The 12,749-nt window shown below is 48.2% G+C and overlaps 1 protein-coding gene across 1 annotated transcript in view; it reads right to left on the bottom strand.

Annotated features, from left to right (window-relative positions):
- Nucleotides 1-9,406: 9,406 nt before the first annotated feature.
- The window catches only part of CPLX4 (complexin 4), a 23,266-nt gene continuing 19,923 nt past the window's right edge, over nt 9,407-12,749 (bottom strand). The window contains exon 3 of the mRNA XM_040478670.1: nt 9,407-10,413. Within this exon, the coding sequence (XP_040334604.1) occupies nt 10,186-10,413 (228 nt within the window). The 3' untranslated portion in view covers nt 9,407-10,185. The remainder of the gene's footprint in view (nt 10,414-12,749) is intronic.

Genomic DNA, 12,749 nt, shown 5'->3' with positions numbered 1-12,749 from the left:
ACACTGAATTCACACACACACTGAAATTCAACAAATTATATCCATATATATGACAAATCATATATATATGTATATATATATATATAAAACAGTTATTAGTTTTTGAATACTATATGCCTGTGGGCACTCTTCTGAGTACTTTATGTGGATTACCTAATTAGTCCTCACAATAACCCTATGAGGTAGACAATATTATTATTTCCATTTTATAGGCAAGGCGTCTGAAATACAGGTTAAATCACTCGCCAAGTTTGCACAACTGGTTTCGGGTGGAATCAGGACGTAGGCGTTTTTTCAGTAACGTGCCCATCTAACCACCTCCCAATATGGTCAGCTTAGATGACATGCGTTGTGAATTTTCCTGTGGCGATAAGAGAACTAGCAGATAAAAAAAAGAACACTTGGTAGTCAGAGGATATAGGAACGTTGCGGTTCAGGGTTTGGAGGACGTGTGAGTGAAAAAGTGGTGATGGGCAATTTACAATTTATTTGGTCAATTATAATGATGACAGGTATGCTAAAAAAAAAAAAAAATTAAAGGATACCGCTCAACTTCTCACGGTTGTCCCATAAAGCTGGGGGAATTTTCGCTCCGGTTCCAGAGTTCCAACTCACTCCCAGTGTTTAATGTAAAAATATATTTTTAAGCATCAACCCCTGTGCCATTTATTTTGTGTGCCTTTGATGTCGTGAATTCTCCGCTATGCTATACGGTACGTTGTATGTCATGGGCACAGGACGCAAGCCGCTGAAAATTGTGGAGAAGACAATCACCCAACTCTCTCTTCAGCTCGGTGCTGGTTCCTCTCTCACTGCCAAATCTTCTACTCCGTGAAATATTTTCCTACCTGAAGCACAACAGAAGGAAAGTCAGGAAAATGTTCTTAGAGATGCTTGTCCGAAAACCCATCTTTACAAGTAGACAACCAATAATGACTATCGTTGGACACTTTTATCACATCGGCACGGATGATAAACACATCCCATACGTCAGTTTACCACTCAATGTGGCACTCTGAATATTTTCTACGATTTTCAGACTGAATTGAAGCAAATGTTGATATAAGGATCCTGCGGCGAATAAGAACTCCCTCATATACTTGTAGCTAAAAGACACATACCAATGAAACGACGGGCATCATCTAGGCATTTCTGGCTGAACTGACATGGGCAGACGGTAACAGACATTTAACCCAATCACAAGGTGAAACCAAGGGGCAGCTGGGAGCTGCTGAGTTTCCCGGGGGTAACAGGCTGTTTGAAAGACTTCCTTTTGTGAAGGAACAGAGACCACAGCTCTCTGGAGATCATCCGTTAATTAGCAAGAAGGCTGTCCTTTGGCCTTTCTGTTGTTTCCCAATCACGGTATTTTTAGGAACACCAGCACTTAAGATTAGTTTCTGATTTAGTTTTCTGGTATTTCAGAAGATCGTATGTTTAAGACTTAGGAGGCAAAACTCAGTTGATTACCTTGTCTGCTCTCCGAGTCCTCGCCCCAAACTTTCCTTTGGAGATGTGGAAATCAGGGCCTAGAGACAGGAAGTGATCTGCCCAACAGAAGGGCTGTGGCAAGGCTTGGACTGGGGGCCAGTCTCCAGACTCCCTGACCCTCTATGACTCTCCGGCACGCTAAGCTCTCAGGATCCCACACCTGGAAGTCCCACGCTTATAGTCGAGTAAGCCCGCGCATGAATCCTGGAGGAGCGTGCTTATTGAACAAACGCAATGAAGTTACTTTTCATACTACTCCCTAATCACTTACCAACCCTCCCTAATCACTTACCAACCCAGCTGCCTCGGCCTGGGTCCTCAGTTTACTTTTGCAGCTGATGCTAATCCAAGTAGCCTCTACGTAAGAGAGAAAAAAGAATTCCCTTGGCGATAGATTTGCAGGCCATTTGGGCAAACAACTATCCACTGGCGTGCTAGCATCAGGCTCCAGTGGCTTGTGAGAGCAGATGATTAGTCTTCCTTCCCAGCTCTGAGTTCACTGATGTCATATTAGTGGCTTGAAATGAGTCATAGTGGGAATATTTTCACCACAGAAATTGGCAAACGCTGAAAATCCAGGCGTTCTCCCTCTTCCTCTTCCCCCAGCCCCCATTAGCGGGTTCAAAATATTCGCTCACATACCAGTGTTCTTACTTCATTAAAGAGCGAAGAAGTCAGAAAGTATTATTATGATTAAAGCTAATATATGATCTATTGGGTAAGAGATGTCCACCTTTCTTGCCAGCAAAATAGAACATCTGCATCATTATCTCAGAATATGTAAATACGAGACGGAAACTTGGATTTCTGCCGGAGAAATGGGCTTTTCTGGAGTTGTTAGGCGCAAAGCTATATTAGGATAATTCCTCTTTACTTGTTTTCTAATTAAACTAATTGAATTCAGAGTGTCTAGGGGAAGCACAGAGACATTTATCTCAAGGGGATGATGGTCTTGAAACCCATCAATCCTCTTTAGAGTGCTAAGAAGGCAAATCCAAGGATGCCCATTCTGCAGCAGCCTTAACCTGCGCGCACTCAGTTTGGCCATCTCCGGGATTCTCCTCCCCTCTTCTTTTTGAAAGGACAGTTTATCAGGAAGGCAGTTCTGATTTCATTTTCACAGCACCCTATGAGGTCAAGACTTCCCCCTTCCCCACTTCTTACGTGACACCTCTCATAGAACACTTCTGGCCACTCTCCTGTCTGTTCCAACTTGCTCACGGAACTACAGTCGCATTGGTCTTTGCCTCCTCTTGAAATTCTCCAAGCCCCCTTCCTGCCTCAGGACCCTGGCACTGCCTATTCTCGCTGTCTGAAATATTCTCCCCCAAATGTTCACATGACCCTTCTTGTCATTTTATTTTTGCTTATAGCACCTTCCACTCTCCAAAACTATCTTATTTATTGTCTGTTTAGTTGTTTGTTACCAGTCTCCCCTCATTGGAATGTAAGCTGCGGGAGAATAGGGACCTCGTCTGTTGGATCCCTAGCATTTGCACACGTGCGACACATGGCGGTGGTTGATTTAATGAAGAACAGCAAGGAACTAGATTTTACAGATGAGGAAACAGGTTAAGAAACTTGTCTGATTGCACCCAGCTATTAATTGGCACAAGTAGATATTTCTGCACGTTCCGAGGATCAGTCATCGGAAACTTTTTGAAAGAGTAATTATTTCCCAGGTGTTTGGGAAACGTCCGACTGCTTTGCTTTCCTTCCTAAATAGCCAACAGAGACCATTTGATCGCTTTCAAAAGTCAGTTCAGGCCACTCCAGTCTCGTTAGCATCAGCGCGGCCTGGGGTTTCCTCCCCTGTCTTTGATGTGAGTGTTCATCGAATGAGGAGACAGGCTCCATGCAAGGCCACAGCCACCGCAGCCACCAGGCTCAGGCCCGGGGGCGCCCCCACCCCGGGCTTCGCTGTTAGCGGGGTGCCCCATCCTAAGGATGCCATTCTTTTTCCAAAGTGGTTCCTGCAATGGTCCCGCGGACTATTAGCTGTGCTCTACTTTTACAGCCCCCCGCCACGTCATAGACATTTGTTTGCAAATTTTTATTGTACTTTCTCCTCTGACCCCTTAAGCCTTAAAAATGCTGATCTTATATATCCTGACCAATCTAATTAGCCCCTTTGAACCACCAGATGCTTTCCATAGGGTTTTCAAGACGCTCCCCGGAAGTGTCTTCATTCAGCTGTCGGGAACTTACCGCACTTACTAAAGGACGTGTGCATTGTCACTCAGAGGAGTGAGCGTTAAAGAAAGACAACTGGGAGATCTTTAAAGTTTTCTGGAATGACTTGAGAAAGCAAGCAAGCATCACGTTGCGCGTGTACGCTATCTTTCTACAGCTCTAGGAATTTGACACCATCGAAGAATGAGGTCTTCAGTTTATAGATGGGGTTGACAACACAGTTTTTCCAGGAGAGCAGCAGTTTAGAGTAGGGTAAAGAAGCTGAACTCGGATACCCGCGCACTTAGCATACTTGCAATGCTGCTTTTGGTTAGGTTTGAACTTTTTCCGTGATACAAGTTTTTTACTTTTTATTATTATTTTTTTAAATTTTTTTTCAACGTTTATTTATTTTTTGGGACAGAGAGAGACAGAGCATGAACGGGGGAGGGGCAGAGAGAGAGGGAGACACAGAATCGGAAACAGGCTCCAGGCTCTGAGCCATCAGCCCAGAGCCTGACGTGGGGCTCGAACTCATGGACCGCGAGATCGTGACCTGGCTGAAGTCGGACGCTTAACCGACTGCACCGCCCAGGCGCCCCTATTATTTTTAATTTTTAAGACATGTTTATTTGAGAAAGACAGCGGGCTGGGGAGGGGGAGACAGAGAGAGAGAGAGAGAGAGAGAGAGAGAGAGAGAGAGAGAATCACAAGCAGGCTCCGTGCTATCAGTGCAAAGCCCGACCCGGGGCTCGATCCCCATGAACCATGATGTCTTGACCCAAGCCGAAATCCAGAGTGGGACGCTTAACACACTGAGCCACTCAGGCAGCCCTGCGTACGTTTCATTTTTATTGCTTGGTGTTTCATTGTATGCTTCATTCAACTCATGTATTGCTTGGTGTTTCATTCATTCCGTGGTTGTGTGTCCATCCCCCTGATGAGGGACACCTGGGCTGATTCCACATTCTTGGACACATCTTTTTGAGGACATGTGCTTTCAAATCCTAAGGGTGAAATGCTAAGTCAGAGGGTAGTGTAGTTGCTTAGTCTGTTACTCGCATATGAAACTGACAGAACTTTTCCCCAAACTGGTTGTGCTATTTTGCATTCTCTCCAGCGGCACAGGAGAGCTCCGACTGCCCCACATCCTCGCCAACACTTGTCACTTTTTAAAATGGTAAACAATCGGGGCGCCTGGGTGACTCCGTCGGTTGGGTGTCTGACTTCGGCTCCGGTCGTGATCTCGCGGTCCGTGAGTTCGAGCCCCGCGTCGGGCTCTGTGCTGACAGCTCAGAGCCTGGAGCCTGCTTTGCATTCTGTGTCTCCCTCTCTCTCTGCCACTCCTTCATGTTCTCTCTCTCTCTCTCTCTCTCACTCGCTCAAAAATAAATAAATAAACGTCAAAAAACTTTTTAAACGTTACACAATCTAGTGGGTCTGTGGTAGTATGTCGTTTTGAAATTGCTTTTAATTTTCATTTCCCTGACAATTACACCGAGCACCTTTTCATATGCTTCCCTTGTTAGATATCTGCTCACATCTTTTCCCTTTCTTTATGTATTTGTTTTTAACAATTTTTACTATTGAGCGGTGAAAGTTTTAAATGTATATTTACGTAAATTCTAGACATGTATTTGTACCTGGCAAAAGACTGGAATTTGGGATGTATATATATATAAATTTATATATATTTTTTGTGAATAGGATTTTGAGAATTATTTGTTTCCTCAATAAACATGGGGTTATTCTATTCATCTGGTGTCAGGATTTGTACGTGTATTTTCTTCCGAGAATTTGTCAGGTTCAAACCGAGACCACTGAGTCGTCAAATGTTTGGGCAGGTAGTTCTCTAGAACGCTCCCTTATTAAAATGTTAACATCTGTAGGAATCTGCAGGTGTATGCCGTGTTTTGGTTTTGATGTTGATAATTTGTGTTCTTTCCTTCTTTTCTCGAGTGATCTGTCTAGCACCTATCAATTTTGTTGATCCCCTTAAAGAACTCACTTTTGGGCTTTCTTAAAAAAAAATAATCGTCTGCTTTCCTTGCTTTATTTCATTGATTTGTGCTCTTGTAGTTAGCGTTTCCTCCCTTCTACTTACTCTGCTGTGTTATGTTTTCACGAAGAGTATCTTGGGTTGTTTGTTCAACCTTCAGCAAACTTGGCTAGATGCAAACCCCAGACTGTTTCCCCTAGGTGGGCAGGAATAGAATTCTTAGTTCAGTTGTTTGACCTTAACTGGGCTGCCTGGAGTCTGCTAATGCACGTACAAATCGGGGATTAGCCAGGATCTTGAATAGACTTTACATGCAGAATTAGGACCATCCTCCCATGATGCTTCTGTCCCTTCTAGGAATTGCTCCTTCACTTTATGGCTACTGCGGGTCACCCCAGATTCTGCCGGCTTTTTGAGGCAATACGGTTGCAGGTTTTCAGAGTTTGAGGGGTCTTCCCTGGCTCCACCATAGTCTGCCTTCCGGATGAAACCGGTAAACAAAGGAAAACTCACTGGCGCTTTTTCCTTCTTCCAAGTGTAGAGTCAATTCCCTTCCAGTGTGGCCCCGCTCTCGGCTCCTCTCCGGTGCCTTCAGGCTGTTGTTTCTTTGTATTTGGTCAAGAGTTTAAAGTTGTTATCTGCAGGGGGGGTTAATCCACGAGGAGCTAATCCTTCGTTATCACAAGCTGCAAGCACACAGTTTGTTCCTTTTTAATCTCACTCCTCTCCCTGTCTCTCTGATGGCTCTGTTTGTAAGAAGAGGTGGTTTGGCCAGATTTCTAGTGTCAGGAGGGGCACTGAAGTGCTTCTAGAACTCACAAACTGGATTACTTGGTCCCCGAATAACCAAGGTTGCTATGTCAATATTTTGTTCAAAAGAACACCTATTTCCTTCTGCTATACGGGTGTCTGGCTAATTGAGGACTGGAGTAATTCTACACAAAATTGGAAAGTCCATTGAATTTGTCTTCTTGGAATTCATTCTTCAGCCCTTCTCCCAAGGGGTCATTACAGTCCCTTCTACCTGGCTAGATATGCTCCCTGGGCCTCTAGACTTTTCTTCATGGACAGCCCTCTAGGTGTCTGACTCTTTCTTCTCCCTTCTAGAACCTACCAAAAGCCTCTCTCCCCTCTTTACCCCTGGGGCCTGTTGTCTCTTTGCTCAGCTGGAGTTAGTAAAGGGGCAGAAACCTAGTTCTGTGACAGAAACAATGGGCTAATGTGCTCTCTTTCACGAGGAAAACAGATCGTTGAGACTGACCACCCTGAAGCCATAGAATAAATCGCAGAAGGTAAAGTAATCCAGCCTCTTCATTTTCACTATTGAGAAAATGAATTTCCGGGGAAGATAAATGACTTGTTCGAGGTCACACACTAGCAGGATTGGAACTCGAATCTTATTTCTCGACTACCAGTTGGCACCAAGGAATGGCTGCGAGCATCGAGTCCGGTGGCCACAGAGGGTAGAAGGTGACAGAGTCCGTTTTGTGCACGGCTGGCTTCAGTCGTGGACAGTGACCGAGCAGGATTACCTGGTGGGTTAACAGGATCAACGCCGTGTGGTGTGAGTTGATGAAAAGAACCAAAGATATCTTAACCTGGAAGAAAGAAAACTGAGGGGGGACATCATCAAAGGCCCCGAGTGGGGATTCAGGCATATTTGTGCAGCTCTGTACAACAGAACCTTGACAAATGGGTCCAAGATGGCGGCCAATTTCATCGTAAGACAAGGAAGGGTTTTCTAACAATTCAGAGTGTCCACAAATGGAAGGGTTAGTGGCTGAATTCTCTTGGGGAGGTAGGCAGTAAATTCTGTACACTGGAGGCTTCCAGATAAGGCTCAGTTTGGGCTTTAGGGAAGAGGCTCCGTTGTTCCTTTACTTTTGGGAGTTTAGAACAGATTCCCTCCTAGTCCTTTACAATTACTGGATTCTCTGGTGACAGGAGACCCTTTGGTGACCATCACAAGGCACAGATACCACCCACATCTAGAGGGGGAAAAGGCCGTCCGAATGCGCCAACACAGGCCCTCCCAGCCCCCACCCCATACGTATGTGGTCTGCATTTTAAGTTTATTTGTTTACTTTGAGAGAAAGAGTGAGAGTGGGGGAGTGGCAGAGAGAGAGGAGAGAGAGCTCCACACTGTCAGCGTAGAGCCTGAGGCCAGGCTTAAACTCACAAACTGGGAGATCGTGACCTGGGCCAAAATCAAGAGTCAGATGCTTCAACGACTAAGTCACCCAGGCACCCCTGTGGTTTGTATTTTTCTTTTTAAGGAATCAGACAACCACGGTGGAGTCTTCTAGTGGTTACGCAGCTCCGCTGAGACACGCACGGGAGGGCACTAGAGCAATTTTGATGGTCAAGGTGAAATGCCAATTTAGCGATTTCCCTGTCGGCATTGGCTGCATTTTACGAGAAAACAGAATGGTCTTCTGTGCCCTTCTGTAGCTAGTCTGTGGACTGATTTGGCAACCACAATGAAGCAGATAAACACAGGGCCACATGCGTCACTCGTCCGTCTCACTCACTCCATGAGTTATGGGGCGAAGTGGGGCCCTGGACTGAAAACACATTTTATCCATTATCTTGGAGCTTTACAAATGGTGAATATTTTAAAGTTTCTGCTATAACACAGATCACAACTCACATGCCAGTGCTGATGAAAGACAAGCATGGTTTTGTTTCATTTTGAGGGAGAGAGAAAAAGAGAGAGCCAGCGGGGAAGGGCGCTGAGGGAGAGGGAGAGAGAGCATCTCAAGCAGGCACCACGCCCAGCTGGGAGCCCCCTGCGGGGCTCGAACTCACGATGCCGCGGCCTGAATTTGTGCCCCCTCAAAATTCACATGCTGAATTCTAACCTCCAAGGTGATATTGTTAGTGGGGTCTTTGAGAGGTGATTAGGTCATGAGCAGAGCCCCCCCCCAAATGGGATTAGTGTTGTTATAAAAGAGACCCCACAGACCTCCCTTGCCCCTTTCATAGTGTGAGGATAAAATGAGAATTCTAGGATCTAGAAAAGGGTCCTCATCTGTCTCCCAGCCTCCAGAACTATGAGAAACAAACGTGGTTTTTTTGTTTGTTTGTTTGGTTTGTTTGTTTTTTTGGCTTATAAGTCACCCAATCTATAGTATTATTACAGAGCCAGGATGGACTATGACAGTGGACTTCAAAACTAATCAACCTCCAACATTGCACCAGTGTTCTCCCAGGGACTTTCAAGAGGGGCTAAACTTTGCCAAGGATCATAGGTCCTGAAACCCTAATGCCTTGTTTTATTTGCATATTTCTGTGGCATGAAACTTTGTCTTCCACGGCACGTTCAGGAGCTCCGGTTATAGAAGAGGTTAGTCCCTAACTTTGTGGTCCTAGTTCCTCTTCCCTCTGGTGGAGCAGTTCCTCTTGATAGACGCTGTCTTTGAGCATTATTTCTTCACTGAACGGATTCCTCGAAAGGCTAGTATTTTGTTTGGGTTTGCTTGGCTTTAGTTAAAGAGCGCTAAGTGTTTCCGAGGTAAATATTCCAAGTCTTTTGAGCACTTCCCTTTGAAAGGGAGCAAGCGTTAAGAGAAAGGAACCCGTGTACGCCCTGGAAGACCGTGGCACAGCATGACAGCATGATTTGTTGGAAGCTAGTCTATGGGGGGGGGGGGGGCGGGGAGTGACAGGAGAGGAAGACGAAGGAGGAGACCCAGGGGAGGCAAGAAAAAAGAGGACACACACACACACACACACACACAGAGATTGATTTAATGTCTCAAGGCTCTTTATTCATCCACCACTTTGTTCCCATGACATCACCAAGTTCAGGCAAAGGGTGATGATGGTGAACGTGGAAATAGCCACAGCCTTCCCAGTTGCCCCCCTGCCTCTCACGTCACCCCCTCAAGCCCATTCTTCATGTGGCCTCTAGAATGATGCAAAGGGCTGGTGAAGTCTATTCTCCACCTTCCTGTCTCATTTCGTCCCTGCCACTGCCCCTTGGCCTTGAAGTGTCCAAAGGCCAAAGTCGATGGGGAGCATCAACAGTGTCCGGCTGCCCGGGAGTGAGAGGTTACGAGGTCTTTGCTTGCTCCTGAGCCTGAAGCCTGGGATCCCAGGGGGCTCCCTGACCTCCCACATCTTTTCCCAAGGGGCCTGGAGCCATGCTAGTGGTGGGAGAGGGCGAGACCCTCCCCTCTAAGAAAGGAAGGAGGAGAGGAAGTACCATTTGCGTTGTTTCCTCCTGTCTGTCCCAACGACCTTTAAGCAGATCCGTGTTCGGCGTCGCTCACGGATGAAACGTCACCCTGGGCCACACTTCATAACTTAAAAGGAAAGTATGTTCCCTCCTGGAAGGTGCTAGCTAAGCGCTCTACAGGGAACATTCAGAACATCGAGTTGTTGTCTATGGGTCTGTGGAGAGTGTATCGACATGGATTTTTCTGTGTTCGCTACACGTAAGTATATGTTCTCGAAACGCTCCATAGGACACTGGTCACCGCCCCCTCGACCCGGGTCCCTCCCGTCCCCTGCCTCGCCCCTTACATCACAGAACACTTCTGCTCTGCTGTCTGCTTCATTTCCGTGAAGGTGGCCTGAGCTTTTTCTTTTATGGTGTCCAAGTCCATGTTCTGGAGATTCTGGAGCTGCCCGAGAATAGAATCCTTGTCCTCTTCCTCCTCCTGGTCTTCGTCTACCATTTTCCGGAGATCTTCGGGCAAATCCACGTCATCTCCAGCCATCTGGATTTGGTTCTCATCCATTTCACTCTGTGCAAAAAACACAAACGCGGAGCTCGAGAAACCACGCGGAAGCAACCGAACCACCGAACGAACAGTAAAAGGAGCAGGAAGACCCTCCGCTGGGGATGAATGACGCGAATGGCACGCTCGGCTGTGTCTCCGCGGAGCCTGGGCTCGGTAGCAATCGTGGGGGCTGGGGGGGGTGGGGGCTGGTCGCCGCGCCCCTCCCTCTTTCGCTGCACCTTGGGCCCATCACGCGTCCCACAGCAGCGGTCCCCGGGCCCCGCAGCATCAGCATCATCTAGGAACCTGTTAGAAAGCCAAACTCTGGGGCCCCCCCCCCCCCCCCCCCCCCCCCCCCGCCGTCCCCCGAATCAGGAGCTCTTGGGTGGAGCCCAGCCTTGCGGGTTTTAAGAAGCCCTCCTTGTCCTGCGGTGCCAGCAAAGCCGGGGAATCACAGACCGACTGGTAGACTCTGCCTCAGGGCGGCTTTGCGAGCTTAAGCAGTCTGTGACTCAGTGGCCCTGGCTGTTCCCACCCTGGAGGGTGGGGGCTGGGCTCACCGTGGCCTGACCCGGCTCCGTCACCGTAGCGACTTCTGCTTGACCTTTGACCCTTCCCCCTCTTCTACTAGGCACAGAATCACGTCAAATTCAACCTTCCCCCCTTTGCACCGGAAGTATGTCTGCCACATAGCCCTTGGTTATTAAGTGAATCGGCTGTGTCACGGCTGGTACTCAATCCTATTGTGCGACCGTCACAGTTTGCCTTACATGGTTCCTTTTGTGACTCCACGAGGGGCCGTTCCGCAGCGACGTATAGTGCGTGCCACCCGGTCGTAGACATTCCTTTACCCCTTTGGCTGTGGGGCCTTTGTGTCTTAAGTAGAGAGAAAAATCCAAAGAAGAAGTTTCCCTGGGAAAGGTGAGGGTACTTTCTATGCCCAGATGGCTGTAGCCGATGATTTCTGAGATCAGGTTGTAGCAGGAGGCACACAGGGCGCCAGGGGCCCAGAAGATTACAGAGCATTAGAAAAGCGAAGGATAGGAAAGAGCTCAGCAGACTTTGGGGCTCTCCCACCTTGTCAGGCGGTGACCAAAGGGCGTGCAAATTCACACAAAGATGAAACGATCGCTTAGGTCTTTTTTTTTTTAAGGGATATATCTCTTTATCCGAGAGAGAGAGCGAGACAGCGTGAGCAAGTGGGGGAGGGGCAGAGAAAGAGAGAGGGAGAGAGTCCCAAGCAGGCTCTGCACCGTCGGTGCGTAGCGCCCGATGCGGGGCTCGAACTCACGAACCGCAAGATCGTGACCCGAGCCGACCTCAAGAGTCAGCCGCTTCACTGAGCCACCCAGGCGCCCCACGAACGCTGAGTCTTCATCAGACCTCACCGATGTGATTTTAGAAAGATTTTGACACCTGCAGCTCTCCCGGATGGCGTGAAGGTCAACACCTGCAGGAGACTATGAATTCCCCTCGCCTGGGTGCTGAGAATAAACGACTGTAAACAGACATCGGTTGTCTCCGGGTACAACGAGCGAGCCAGGGTGAGGTGTATGCTCTGTGCTCCATCGGTAAAGTGGATTTCCTGGGCCTTCTCCAGCTCTAGGGCCCCGTGGCTCCCTCCGAGTTCCTTCTTCTGGTTGGGTCTCTGGGCAGAGAGACGGCAAGCCGGGTTTGCAGAGACGCCTGAGAGGCTGACTTGGGATGCAGAAAGGACGTGCCCCTTGGGGGTACACCCTGAAGGCCTCTGGGAAGAGCCGCTCTCGGCCGCAGCCTCCCAAGGGCGAGAAGCCTCTCCCTGCACTTGGCCAGGCCTTGGCCCCTCAAAGCGCTTTAATGGATTAATTAGTTCCTCGTCAAACTGTTGTGGGGATTAATTAGTTAGTTAATCCGCCGGGGCTCCCAGCCAGTCCTCCATTTCTATTTATTTTTTATTTGCCTACTCTAGAAGTTGCCTTTCTTGCTAATTACCCTCTGGGCGTTTTTTTTGCGGGGAGGAGAGGAAAGGCAGGACTTCAGCCTGGCCGTTCTCAGTTCGTGGAAATGCACGACCTCTCCCCTCTCTCACGCACCCCGAAATAAAATAGAGTGATTTGAAAAGGCTTTCCTAGGAATACTGGCACCCCCCGCCCCTCTGGTTGGGAATGAGATCTCTGTGGATGTCACCAGAGTCAAAACCGACTGGAGAAGCCGCTGTGGCCTGGAGGGACAGGTAGCTAGAGGGGGGACAGGGACAGGTAGCTAGAGGGACCAAAGTGGGGTGGGCTGGCCAGTGGGTGCTCAGAGAGCCGGCCCGTGCATGAGGGCGGTGTTCCCTGCCTTCCTTTCACCCAGCGACTTCGTCATGCTGCCTCGGGGGG

This window comes from Herpailurus yagouaroundi, unplaced genomic scaffold (assembly GCF_014898765.1).
Source record: "Herpailurus yagouaroundi ecotype Mexico unplaced genomic scaffold, PumYag 142, whole genome shotgun sequence".
NCBI classification, from domain to species: domain Eukaryota; kingdom Metazoa; phylum Chordata; class Mammalia; order Carnivora; family Felidae; genus Herpailurus; species Herpailurus yagouaroundi.
This window is presented reverse-complemented; position numbering and strand designations above follow the sequence as displayed.